This window comes from Bubalus bubalis, chromosome 2, assembly GCF_019923935.1.
Source record: "Bubalus bubalis isolate 160015118507 breed Murrah chromosome 2, NDDB_SH_1, whole genome shotgun sequence".
Classification (NCBI taxonomy): domain Eukaryota; kingdom Metazoa; phylum Chordata; class Mammalia; order Artiodactyla; family Bovidae; genus Bubalus; species Bubalus bubalis.
The window spans coordinates 22,029,897-22,042,131 of NC_059158.1; the positions used below are offsets into that span (position 1 = coordinate 22,029,897).

General features: G+C 42.8%; 1 protein-coding gene across 3 annotated transcripts; it reads right to left on the reverse strand.

Moving 5' to 3' along the window:
* Positions 1–1,977: 1,977 nt before the first annotated feature.
* Positions 1,978–11,420, reverse strand: ZSCAN31 (zinc finger and SCAN domain containing 31). 3 transcript variants are annotated; one of them, XM_025295714.3, is made up of 4 exons: positions 11,223–11,420; positions 4,954–5,427; positions 3,996–4,146; positions 1,978–3,474 (listed from the first exon to the last, which is right to left on the reverse strand). In XM_025295714.3, exons 2-4 carry the CDS (start codon positions 5,332–5,334, stop codon positions 2,699–2,701), a joined length of 1,308 nt encoding a protein of 435 aa, XP_025151499.3. In that variant the 5' UTR covers positions 5,335–5,427; positions 11,223–11,420; the 3' UTR covers positions 1,978–2,698. The 3 variants fall into 3 exon arrangements, with proteins under 3 accessions (XP_025151499.3, XP_025151495.3, XP_044784227.2); XM_025295710.3 differs by having other exon boundaries at positions 11,001–11,420; XM_044928292.2 differs by lacking the exon at positions 11,223–11,420 and adding an exon at positions 5,583–5,760.
* Between the last annotated feature and the right edge of the window lie 815 nt (positions 11,421–12,235).

A 12,235-nucleotide genomic window follows, 5' to 3' on the forward strand; every position in this document is an offset into this window, starting at 1 on the left:
ATGCCTCCTTCTCAGTGAAGCCTTCCTTGACCACCCGAGATAATGAAACCCCACTCCTTTATCCTGCTCCCTGTTCTTCTGTTTCCAAAACACTTTATTACACTGTCATTTATTTATTATGTGCTGTACTTAGTTGTTAGTCATGTCCGACTCTGTGACCTCATAGACTGTTGCCCACCAGGCTCCTCTGTCCATGGAATTTTCCAGGCAAGAATACTGGAGTGGGTTGCCATCTCCTTCTCCAGGGGAACTTCTGGACCCAGGGATTGAACTGGTGTCTCTTCTGTCTCCTGCACTGGCAGACGGATCCTTTACCACTGCGCCACCTGGGAAACCTCATTTATTATACTTACTGTTTGTTGTTTTTCTCAAGCAGGGTTCCCTGATGTGTCCCAAGTCCCTGCAACAGTGCCCACTGTCCCAAAGTGGTGCTCAGCAGATGCTGCTGACTGGCTGGGTGCCCTGCTCACTGCCTGAACTTCCCTTCTTTTCTAGATGCTCCTCTGCTCACAGGCAGTGAAAATCCTTCATGTCACCATCTTAAGGCTGAATGCCGGAGTGTGTTATCAGCGACTAGAACACTTTGGACTAGACTGATGAAAGAGAAACTGAAAAAAAAGCAACATCCCCCAATTCTCCCTTTGGTTTCCTTAGGTCGCAGGCCTGCCCTATCAGGCCCTTTCCTCCCATCTCTCCTCTCCTCCCCTGTGCTCTTCTTCTTTATGCCTTGCGCCTCTCTTTTATGGCTGCTTTCTCCTTTGTGGGCTTTTCTTTGCCTTTCTGGAAAGGTGAGACAGGAAAGGGCTGTCTGAGCCCTGGGGCTGGAATATCAGAGGGACGAAACTGAAGGTCTGTGTTGAAGGTGAGTGTGGTCTGTAGTAGCACCCTAGCTAAGGACAGGCCGCTGAGTCCTTGTCCTTGTGTCCAGAGATGCTGCAGGGGGCGGGGGCAGGGAGGACTGCAGGTCTGCACTGTGCTTGTAAAACATGGACAGTTCTTTTCCCCTCACCCTGGGAGTTCCTGTGAAGGGAAGAGAGGAGGCATAGCGGAAGCTCTGGAGCAGCGGCTTTTTCCTAAAGCAAACATTTACAGGAACACTTAGACTTCCCAAGTGATGAATCTGCCTGTGCAGAGCAGAGAATGCTGCCTGGTTTCCCAACCACCTCAGCCACCTGCCCATTGCACTTCAGGGCATCTCACTCCTCTGAGGGTGGGGCTGGCAGTGGGGAGCATGCAGACATAGGGGTTGCAGTGGGAGGATGAGAAGGAAATGGATTTGCCTGACACCTCTAGCTGTAGAAGGACCATCAGGACTGTCTGGGGTCCTGATATTCAAATGTGCTCCATGAACCAGCAGCATCAGCATCACTGGGAGTTTGTTGAAAATGCAGATTCCTGGGCTCCACCATTACCTTCTGAATTAGAATCTATTTTAACAAGATTCCAGATGATTTGTAGATACTCTAAAATTCAATAAGCACTGTTCTGGGGACTTCCCTGGTGGTCCAGTGTTTAAGCCTCCATGCTTCTACTGTAGGGGGCATGAAGTTCCATCCCTGGTCAGGGAATTAAGATTCTGCATGCCCTGAAGTAAAGCTAAAAAAAAAAAAAGCACTATTTTAAATAGTCTGCATTTAGCTAATGTTCTGTTTCCAAATGAAACAGTCAAGGAATTTTAGTTTTTGTTGTTGTTATGGTCCCCAAGCTATAAGGAAAACCAAATATATATACACATATATATTTTTTACATATATATATATACACATATATAGGCTTAACTTTTTTAAAACAAACTTTGAAGACATACTTAGCACGGTATATTTTTAAGTTGAACTTTTAGTTCCTTTCTTTTGAAATTCTGATGATTAACATTTTGATGGTGGAGAAAACTATAGTGAGATTGTCAGCAGAGGCATTTAACATTCCATTTAGTTCAAACAGGATACTTAAAATTCCACCTACATTCATGAGATGGTATTTCTTAGGTAAATCACAGTGTACATTTATTGAGTTATATTTTCAGTGCTTTACAAATCTGTATTAATCTCATGTATCCTATGAGAAGGGTACTCTTATCCCCTATTATATTTATAGATAGGGAGACTGTAGCATAGGGACATTTAATTAAACTGCCCAAGGTCACAGAGCTCACAGATGGAGAGGCAGGTACTGAACCTGGACAGTGTGGTGCCAGACTTGTGTGTTTAACCCTGACAGTAAATGGCTTGGACCTGCTGGTCTCCCCAGGTAAGCGTAAGCTGCCTGAGGTCAGAGGCTCCGTTTCTTTATAATCTCAATCATGCTGCTTACAGTGGCCTTCCACATGGCTAAACTTCGAAAGCCTGTGACAAAAAAGGCTATGAATAAAACAGGAACATTGCAAAGGGTTTATTATTATTGGCCTCATCACATGGCATGTGGGATCTAGTTCCCTGACCAGGAATCAAGCCTGGTAAGATTTGGTTGCTTTAAGGGAAATTGTTAGAAATGAACCAAGGGATAGGGAAGAAGGAAGCTGCCCAGCAAGTGCCCACATGCTCACACCCACAGTCAACCACTCAGGAAACAGCAGCACATGGTCTGCAAAAAAAGCCATGCATTCCAAAACAAATTTCCTAAGAGCAAAATAAGCCATTTGAATATCTTACTTTCCCAAGGATCACCTCACTGAAGGGCCCTGGCGGTCCATAGGGTTAGTTTAGTCCAGTTTGACAACAGTATGGATTCTAAAATGCCTACTGAGGTTGCAGTGATGACTGAAAGCTTTCCCACACTCATCACACTCATACAGTCTCTCTCCAGTGTGGCTTCTCTGATGTTTTATAAGGAGCGTTCGCCTACTAAAGCTTTGACTGCACTGACTGCACTGATAGGGTTTCTCACCAGTGTGGATTCGGAGATGCTGGAAAAGCCCTGCATTCTGACTGAAGGCTTTCCCACATTCATTACAGTGATAGCGCTTCTCTCCAGTGTGTATCCTCTGATGCTGAACAAGGTACGAGCTTAGGCGGAAGGTTTTCCCACACTCTTCACATTCATATGGTTTTTCCCCTGTGTGGATCCTTCTGTGTCTAATGAGGCCATTGCTGGCACGGAAAGCTTTCCCGCAGTCCTTACACTGATAGGGTTTCTCTCCAGTGTGGCTCCGCTGATGTTCAATCAGGCCTGACCTCTGGCTGAAGGTCTTTCCACATGCTTCACATTCATATGGCTTCTCCCCAGTGTGGATTCTCTGGTGCTGAATGAGAACTGAACTCTGAGTAAAGCTTTTCCCACACTCGCTGCACTTGTGACGTCTCTCTCCAGTGGGCTGTCCGCTCTGTTTCTCTTCCCTGCTCTCATGTTTACACATTTCTCTATATTTAGAATCTAAAGGAATATCTCTTTGGAGTCTGCTATTCTCAAAATGTTCCATTTCTTTTAAGACTTCCTGTTTTGATGTCAAGTCCTGGTTTTTAAGTACAGTTTCACCATCTAGAATAATAAATAAATAAATGTCATTTTTTTCCTTTATGAAAGAGTATAACCATAGGATGGGAAAGAGGAAGATTCATGTCAAATATTTAGGATCCAATTTTGGATCCTAAAACTGGCAGTGTAATGTAACAACCTAAATTGAGATATGGAGACAAAGTAAGGGGTAACCAGCACCTGCTGAAATGGCTGGAGGTCACCCAGACAAGGTGAGGCTTCCAGAGAAGATGTACGCAAGCAGGCACTGTGAAGGGCTTACTACAAAGCAGGTGCTGCTCTAAATGTTTTATATATATTAATATCTTCAAATGACTCTGACTCTGTACTCTCATTATTTCCATTTTACAGATGCATAAACTGAAGGCACAGAAAGTTACTTGACTTGTTCAATGTCACATAGCTTCTAAGTAGCAGTGCTTAAATTCCAACTGAGACAATTTGGCCCCAGAGTCCACAGTCTCAACTATTACCCTATATTGGACCACCAGAGATCCTCTGAATGGACCTGAAAACGTCCTTACCTTGTTCTCCAAATTTGTGGACCCCAAAAGATTCACATTTGAGCTGCATCACCATGGACTGAAGCTGGAAAGCTGTTGATTCCTCCTTGGCCTTCAAATGCACTGCATCCCCTGAGAGCATTTCAGCAAGTCCATGTTCACAATCTGGGGCCTAAAGGCAGGTAGGTATATTTGGGTTCATAAGAGGAGGACTACTGGAACCTGGACTCACACTCAATGAGAGAGATCATATGGAACTGTATGAGACATTTTATGCAATTGCACAGTGGAAAGCCCAGAGTTTAATTCCACACCCAAAAGCAGAAGGGGGAGAAAAGAGTGGCCCAATGAGGTGTGATGGTTTAAAATATGTTTGTAAGCTCTTCAACATTATTTCCACTAAAAGGTGGAGTATGATTTCTCTCCCCTTGAGTGAGAGCTGTACTTAAAATGGCTCATTTCTACTGAATAGAATGTATGGCAGAAGTCATTGTATATAACTTCTGAGACTAAGTCATAAAAACGTGAGGATTCACCCTTATCCTCTCTTCCTCTATTTCTGTCTCTCTCTCAGAGAAGCCAACTGACATGTTGTGAGGACACTCAATGAGCCCTGAGGAGAAACCCAGTAAAGACCCCTGCCAACAACCAGTGAGGAACCAAGGCTGCCTACCAGCAACCATGGGAGTGAACCATCTTGAAAGTGGATCCACCAGCTGCAGTAGGTTTTCAGGGGACTATAATCTTGGTTGACATCTTCATTGCAACCTCATGAGAGATCCTCCTAAGTGGCTCCCAAAACCTGACTCAGAAACTGGGAGGTAGTATTTGTTTTTTTTAAGCCATTAAAGCTTAGGGGATTACTTGTTACCCAGCAACAGAGAACTAATACATGTGGCTACAACCAACCAACCTGGGTCACCAAACTTCACCCTTCATTTCATATTCTATGTCCAGAAGGCCATCTTCCTCCTCTCACCTGGTTCTCTGGTTCACTGAGCTCTCGCTCCAGGTCTTCAACTGCAGCCACTGCCTCCTCCCCACTCTCGGGATGGTACTCACATACCCAGGCCTGGAGCTCCTCAGGCAGGATGGTCAGGAACTGCTCGAGCACCAGGAGCTCCAGGATTTGCTCCTTGGTATGTGTGTCAGGCCTCAGCCACTGATGACAGAGTTCCCGAAGCCGGCTCAGTGCTTCTCGGGGACCAGGAGTCTCTTGGTAACAAAAGTGTCTAAAAAGTTGGCGGGAGGCTTCCTGGCCAGAAAAGTTGTTCTCTTGAAGGTAGGGTTCTTGGTCCCAGATAGGGTCTTCCTCCACCTTCACAATCTTAAGTCCATCCTGTTCCCCTGCTGAAGCCATCCTGGGATTAATTTAGAAGGGCTCAATCCAGCCTGGGGTGGAGGTGTAACTGATTTAAGATCCTCTGATTTAATCTTCTTCAGGAGGATACACCTGATGAGAAAAATTATGTCTTAATGAAATAATGGGGAAAAAAACAGTATAAGAATAATAATATCATGCTATCATTCATGTTTATAAAAGGTATACATATGTATGTTTAGAAACTGAAATTTAAAAAAAGGCATATGGCAGAAAACATTACTGACCCCATTTCTTCACCCTTCCCTGTAGACATGGACTTTGTTGTGTGCTCCTGCTGTGATTCTGGGTTCAACACATGACCTGACTTGGCCAGTGTAATACTAACAAGTGGGACAGAAGCTAGTGTGATTGCTCTTGCACGCCCGTGTCTTCTTTAACTGCTAAGAGGATATACTGGCTTTCAGATGGAGCAGATGAAACCATTCTAGGTCACCTAACAGCCAGATAACCTCCCCTCCTCCCGCCCCGCCCCAACATGTGAGTGACTCCAGCTGAGATCTGCCGAGCTCACAGCTGACTGCAGATGTACAAGTAAGTGCTGCCTAGATCACCAAATGCCACAGACTCATGTACTAAATAAATGTTTATTGTTGTTATCCTGCCAAAGACTTGTAACTGTTTGTTACACCACATTACTATGGCAATGAAAAACTATTACAGAAGGATGGCCTCTGGGAAGGGACCTAGGATAAGAGAGGAAGGACATTTTACTTTTCACATAATACCCTCTATATTTTTTCTGATTCTTGAGTCATTTGAAATAAAGTACTTATTCCAAAAAAATAAACAAAGGGTCTTCCCTTGTAGTCCAAGGGTTAAGAATCTGCCTTGCAGTGCAGGGGATGTGGGTTCAATCCCTGGTCAGGGAACTAAGATCCTGTATGCTGCAGAGCAACTGAGCCCACATGCCACAATTAGAAGTCTGCATACTGCAACAAAAGAGAAGATCCCAAGTGCCGCAACTAAGACCCAAGGCAGCCAAATTAATTAAATTTAAAAAAGAAAAGAAACAAGAGGCTTTAACCAAATGTCTACAGAGCAAAGAGTAGGAAAAACATAATTCTGACAAAGCGTGAAGCAGTGAAACAGTGTGGCTTAGAAGCAAGTACATTTGAATTGGGCCTGAAATAACTAACAGAAATTAGGCAGGCAGAGAAAGGGCGCTGGCAGGAGATTCAACATCACAGGCCAAGCAAACAACAGACTCTAACCCTAACCCATTTAACATGCATCAGAGGATAAACAACAGAATGGACACAGCTGAAGAGTAACAGTGATTATGAGAATACTGAGACTTTACTCTGAATGCAACAGGATATTAAAAAATATGAAAGAGCAGTTAATGTTAACTGCTCTTTCATACATATCATATATATATACATATTATAATACAAAATATTAAGACACTACAACATTAATATATAGGAACTTCAGAAGAAAAGAATGTAGTGAATGACTAAGAAATAATAGTTGATGAGAAAAAATTAAGAATTTTCCAGAAATGAAGGCCTGACCTCTCAGATCAGGAGTGCACACCTAGACATAATAGAGTGAAAGTGAAGTCTATTGTGGATAGAGAGACAATCTTAATAGCTACCAGAGGAAAAGAATAAAGAGACAATCTTAATAGCTACCAGAGGAAAAGAGATTACCTATGAAGAAAACAGCAAAGTGCTCACTACCAGAGTCTAGAAGGCAATCGGAGTGGAGAAATGACTGTTAACACAGAATTTACCCCGAGCTAAATATAAGTAAATAGAGCAAAATGAAGTCATTTACAACCCACAAACACTTCCTACGAGAGTAAGTAAAGGATATAGAGTTCAGCAAAGAAAGGTGAACTCAGAAAGAAGGTATGAAATAGAGGAAACAACATAAGCTCAAGAACTGACAAAATATGGTGATAAATTTAAATGATTATGGGAGGAAATCTCTTGTAAAACAATTTACTCACTCACATGTAAAATGATGTACATAAAAGCACTGTTTGTGAGACAAAGGTTGGAAACAACCCAAATGACCACCAAGATGGGACTAGGTAAATAAATTATAGTAATCCATATAGTTATCCATAACTACTGCTATGCAGTTTTTTAAAATGAGGAAGCTCTTTATGTACAGATATGAAAGGATGGGCAAGATCCATTTAGTGAAAAAAGCAGAGTAGAGAGCCACTGTGAAAAATATTAACAAAAGGGAAAGGGGAAGAAAAAATATATACATATATATATTTGGATACCTGAGCAACATTACTTGTCCCTGGAAATGGGAAATAAGTGGTTGGGAGCAGGTATGATGTGGAATTTTTCAATAGATAGCCCTTATTACATTTTTTACATGAGAATGTTTTACTACACAAAAGGGGAGGAATATAAAATTAAAATTCTTTATAATAACAAGATGTGGTAGATGGTCAGTTCAGTAAAAGGAGTGTATTAATGCCTTTGGTGTCAGGAGAAATACTGAACAATAGACTTCATTTTAAAAATTCTAAAAGTAAATACACATCTTATAATTTAAGGGTAAATCAACAAGGAATTGAAACAAATGGAACTCTCATACATTGGTATGATACTTTAATGGGTACAACCACTTTGGAAAATTATTTAGAACTATCTCTTAAAGCTTGAGAATAAAAATGTTCTGCAGCTGTGGTATAAGTAGTCCAGAACTGATCTATTCAATTAACAATTCATTTCAGAGAACACATTTTTGTAAGTCCATCAATTAGTGACAACCCATAGCTTTCGAAAATCAGTTAGTAGGGAATGACTTGTTAAAATAAACAGCTCTGAGTGCCAACTAATGAACAACAGTTTGCCCCATGAAACCATGCCTCCACAGATGTCAGCCCACCGAACCCCATGTTTCTCAAAACCCTTATGTAAGAGCAGCAACCTCTTCTATACCTAGTGAGGACTGTACCTAGGTCCTAGTGAGAGGATCTCTTCAGCTGTCTTTTCATTTCAGATACTGAGTGATGGTCTCAACATTTTTTGACAAGATGGATGTCTGTGTACCCCCTGACCCAGTAATTCCACTGTTGGATTTATACCCCAAAGAAATAAGTGCTTATGCCCACTAAAAGCTAAAAATACAGGAATGTTCAGAGTAGTTTTATTCAAAATAGTTCCAAACTAGAAATAACCCAACTGTCCCTCAACCCTCAACTTGCAGAATAAATAAAGAGTGGAACTGTGTTAGGCAGAATTCTAAGATTGCCCTATGATCTTCATCATGTTATCATGTCCCTTAAGATTGTTAGTTTACATGAAAAAAGGTATTATTAAGATGTAATTAAGTTTAGCAATCAGTTGACCTTAGGAGGTCTCTAGGTGGGCCTAACCCACTACATAACTCCTTTAACAGCAATTTTTTTTTAGCAGAAGAGGAAGTCAGAGAGTTGAAGCATGAGAAGGATTAGATTCACAACCACTAACTTGCTGATGGAGGGAGCCACCTGTAAAGGAATGCAGGCAGCCTCCAGAAGCTGAGACCTGTCCCCAGGGGCAGCCAGCAAGGAAAGGGAGACCTTAGTCTTATCATGGACTTCAGTTCTACAACTGAAAGAAACTGAATTCTGTAACTGGTTTAAGACTCTTGTATTTTCAAAACACAGTCAATAAATTTGGTGCCATTTACATTAACTACTCAAAGTTTTCCTATTTGATTCCTTCTGCTGTCCTGCTTCATGGCTCTGTTCTAGGGAGAAGGAGTCCCTGTGTTGCTGGAACTTTCACTCTAATGGGGAAGATTTAAAAAAATTAATTAACAGCAACAACAACAAAAGTAAGGAGGCAGATAAAATAATGAGCAGTTGTGATAAGTACTGTGAGGAAAACCAACCAGCATCAAGTTATCAAATAAATGTAGGACCTATTAAGATAGGATGATGAGAGGTGAGGTAGCTAATGAGCCCTAAGAACAGTAAGGACTGAGCTCTGCAGAGTAGAGGTGGGTTGTAGGGAGAGAACGAGCCCTAAGAACAGTAAGGACTGAGCTCTGCAGAGTAGAGGTGGGTTGTAGGGAGAGAATGGTTCAAAACCCCCGACAGGACATAGAAGTTTATTTTTTATTCTAAATGCACAGGAAAGCCACTGAAGGGTAAGTGACAAGGCTGGGTTTATGTTTTAAGAAGCTCTGCTACTGGATAGTAAGCGAGCTGAGGGAATGAAGATGGAGGCAAGAGTGGAAGAAGAAAAGGCAAGCATTGAAGGAGTGGAGGTAGAGGCTAGTGCACTGGATCGAAAAGACAGCCACTTAGGTATAATGTCAATATATTCATCAAATTAACTTTGAAAAAACATAACTGAAAGACAAAAGAGCTTAACTTTTGTTTGAAAAAAGAGCTTCAATCTTTGGGCAGATATTTACGAGCTGTGCTGAGAGCTGGGTATACACAGGAGTTTATAACTCATGGGGATAAAATTATAATACAGTGAAAGCCATAATCTTGAAGATGTGTACAAGGAAGTAGGGCAATTCATCCTAAATTCAAGATTCAGTTTCTGTGTATTGCATGATATTCACAAAGGGGACTCACTTCCAAAATATTCACCAAGTGCCTATATGTGTCAGGCAGCAAGTATATGATAAAAGAGTGATACAATTACAGAATCTGAAGTGTCTTCATCTTCCTTAATTGAACTAAAAAAACCACGAGGTGGCAGAAAGAGTGTAAAAGAGCGTTTCTCTTTTTTTTCTGACACCACGCGTGTGCTACCCAGGGATCTTAGTTCCTTCACCTGGGTTCTAACCTGCCCTGTGCACTCCAAGCGCCAGGTCCTAACTGCTGGACCGCCAGGGAATTCCTGAGCTTTTTTATTAGCTTCAGCATATTAGCAATTACAAAGAGACAATGAAAATAATAAACCACCTGCGTTGTAAAATAAATTCCAAAGGAAAACTGATCACAATGGCAAAGAAAAAATGAATAACTTAAATACTATGAGGAAACTGGCACATTCGGAAATGGAGATACTCTAGGAAAGGACTGGAATATCCTTCAACCAGGCAATAGGGTGGGGAGAAAGGAGGGGAAGGATTATTGTTCTTATTTAGTCGCTAAGTTGTGACCAAGACTTTTGAGACCCCCATGGGCCACAGCCCGCCAGGCTCCTCTGTCTATGGGATTTATTTCCCAGGCAAGAATACTGGAGTGGGTCGCCATTTCCTTTTCGACCCAGAAGTGGAACCCACATCTCCTATATTGGCAGGCAGTTTCTTTACCACTGAGCCATCAGGGAAGCCCAAGGGAAGGATAGGACTGTTTTAAATTAAGAGACTCAACTACATGCAACGAATAGTCTTTAATTGGACCCTAGTTGGTGTAAACCAATTGCAGAAAACACTTGTAGGACAACGAGGGTAAATTCGAATATGCAGTAGGTGTCAGGTAATATTAGGGAATGCGCTTACGTTTAGTTGGGTGTGTTGATATCGGGGTTATGATTTGTGTATGTAAAATGTCCTTAAGTTTCAGAGATGCACATACGAAACTATTTAAGGGTGACAGGTCACGATGCTTGTAATTTACTTTGAAATATTTAAAGAAAAAATAGATGCGATGCTGTTTAATGTTAACTTGGGCTTTTGACAGGGAGCGAAAGGAAGTTCCGGAAGCCCCTCTTCCACCTCCTCACCTCGGGTCTGGTCACAAAGCTCTGCCTCCACAAGGGGGTCTTCTCCCACGACTCCAGAGAGGGCAGGAGCGGGACCTCCTTCTACCCGAGGCGTGTGTCCAGGTGACCACGAGAGGCTGGCGGGGGCCACGCCCGCGCAGACGTCCCCTCCTCACCTATTCCAAGGCACCGATCTTAATCTTCCTGGGGCAGGCGAGTCGGAACAAAGTGCCTGAGACTCACCTTCGGGATCGTGGGAGCTCCAGGTCTGCCGCGCAGGCAGCATCACTCAGAAAACCTACAAAGGCCGGAAGTACGTCATCGTCCCGAGCTCCGTCGCCGAGCAGCCCTTTCCCTGCTAGAAGCATTGTACTCTCTAGGAGCTCCGGAGGTTAATGCCCTTGGTGACTACTTCATCACAAAGCTCGGAGCCAGAAATACAGCCCTAGGAGGGGAAACCCCCGCCCCCCGAGATTTCTGTGCTGAGTGGTTCCGAGCATCTAGAAGTCAATGGTCGTAGCAACGCAAAATGTTAGGGCCGGAAGGGACTTCATTGTTCCTCCAGTTCTGGTTGTTACCATCCATTCCTTCCTGAGGCTCTCCCCTAACTGTGGTCCCCTTAACACCACAAAGGAGAGATGGTAGCTGTGGTTGGGTTTTTTGTTTTTAACTCTCAAACTCTGTTTTCTGGAATCGCAGTCTAGCAGGAGAGACACAGGAACATAAACGAAGGAGAGGTACAGGCACAGAAACCAGTGTACAGCTGGTTTGTATGTGAAATGAAAGAAAAATGAAGTAAATGTAAGTCGATTAGGATAGTCCCTGGACCATAGTTTGGCCACCTCATGCGAAGAGTTGACTCATTGGAAAAGACCCTGATGCTGGGAGGGATTGGGGGCAGGAGGAGAAGGGGACGACAGAGGATGAGATGGCTCGATGGCATCACCGACTCGATGGACATGAGTTTGAGTGGACTCCGGGAGTTGGTGATGGACAGGGAGGCCAGGCGTGCTGCGATTCATGGGGTCGCAAAGAGTCGGACACGACTGAGCAACTGAACTGACCTGGACCATAGTAAATGCTGCAGGAACAGTATATGTTAAGGAGTTGAATTTTTTTTTAATCCATTCATTTAACAGATTCTCTTTGAAAGCATTCTTTATGTCAAAGGTTCCCTCTAAGGACTGGACATAATAATAATGAACACAGGTCTTGACCCTTATGAAGCTTAAAAGAAGAGTACCCCTCGCTCACCA

Excerpts from the sequence above, each read along its gene's own strand:
- ZSCAN31 (XM_025295714.3), bottom strand. The coding sequence starts at position 5,334 with ATGGCTTCAGCAGGGGAACAGGATGGACTTAAGATTGTGAAGGTGGAG. Across the intron at positions 4,147-4,953 it reads TCAGTGAACCAGAGAACCAG|GCCCCAGATTGTGAACATGG; the intron begins GTGAGAGGAGGA and ends ACCTGCCTTTAG. Across the intron at positions 3,475-3,995 it reads CCACAAATTTGGAGAACAAG|ATGGTGAAACTGTACTTAAA; the intron begins GTAAGGACGTTT and ends TTATTATTCTAG.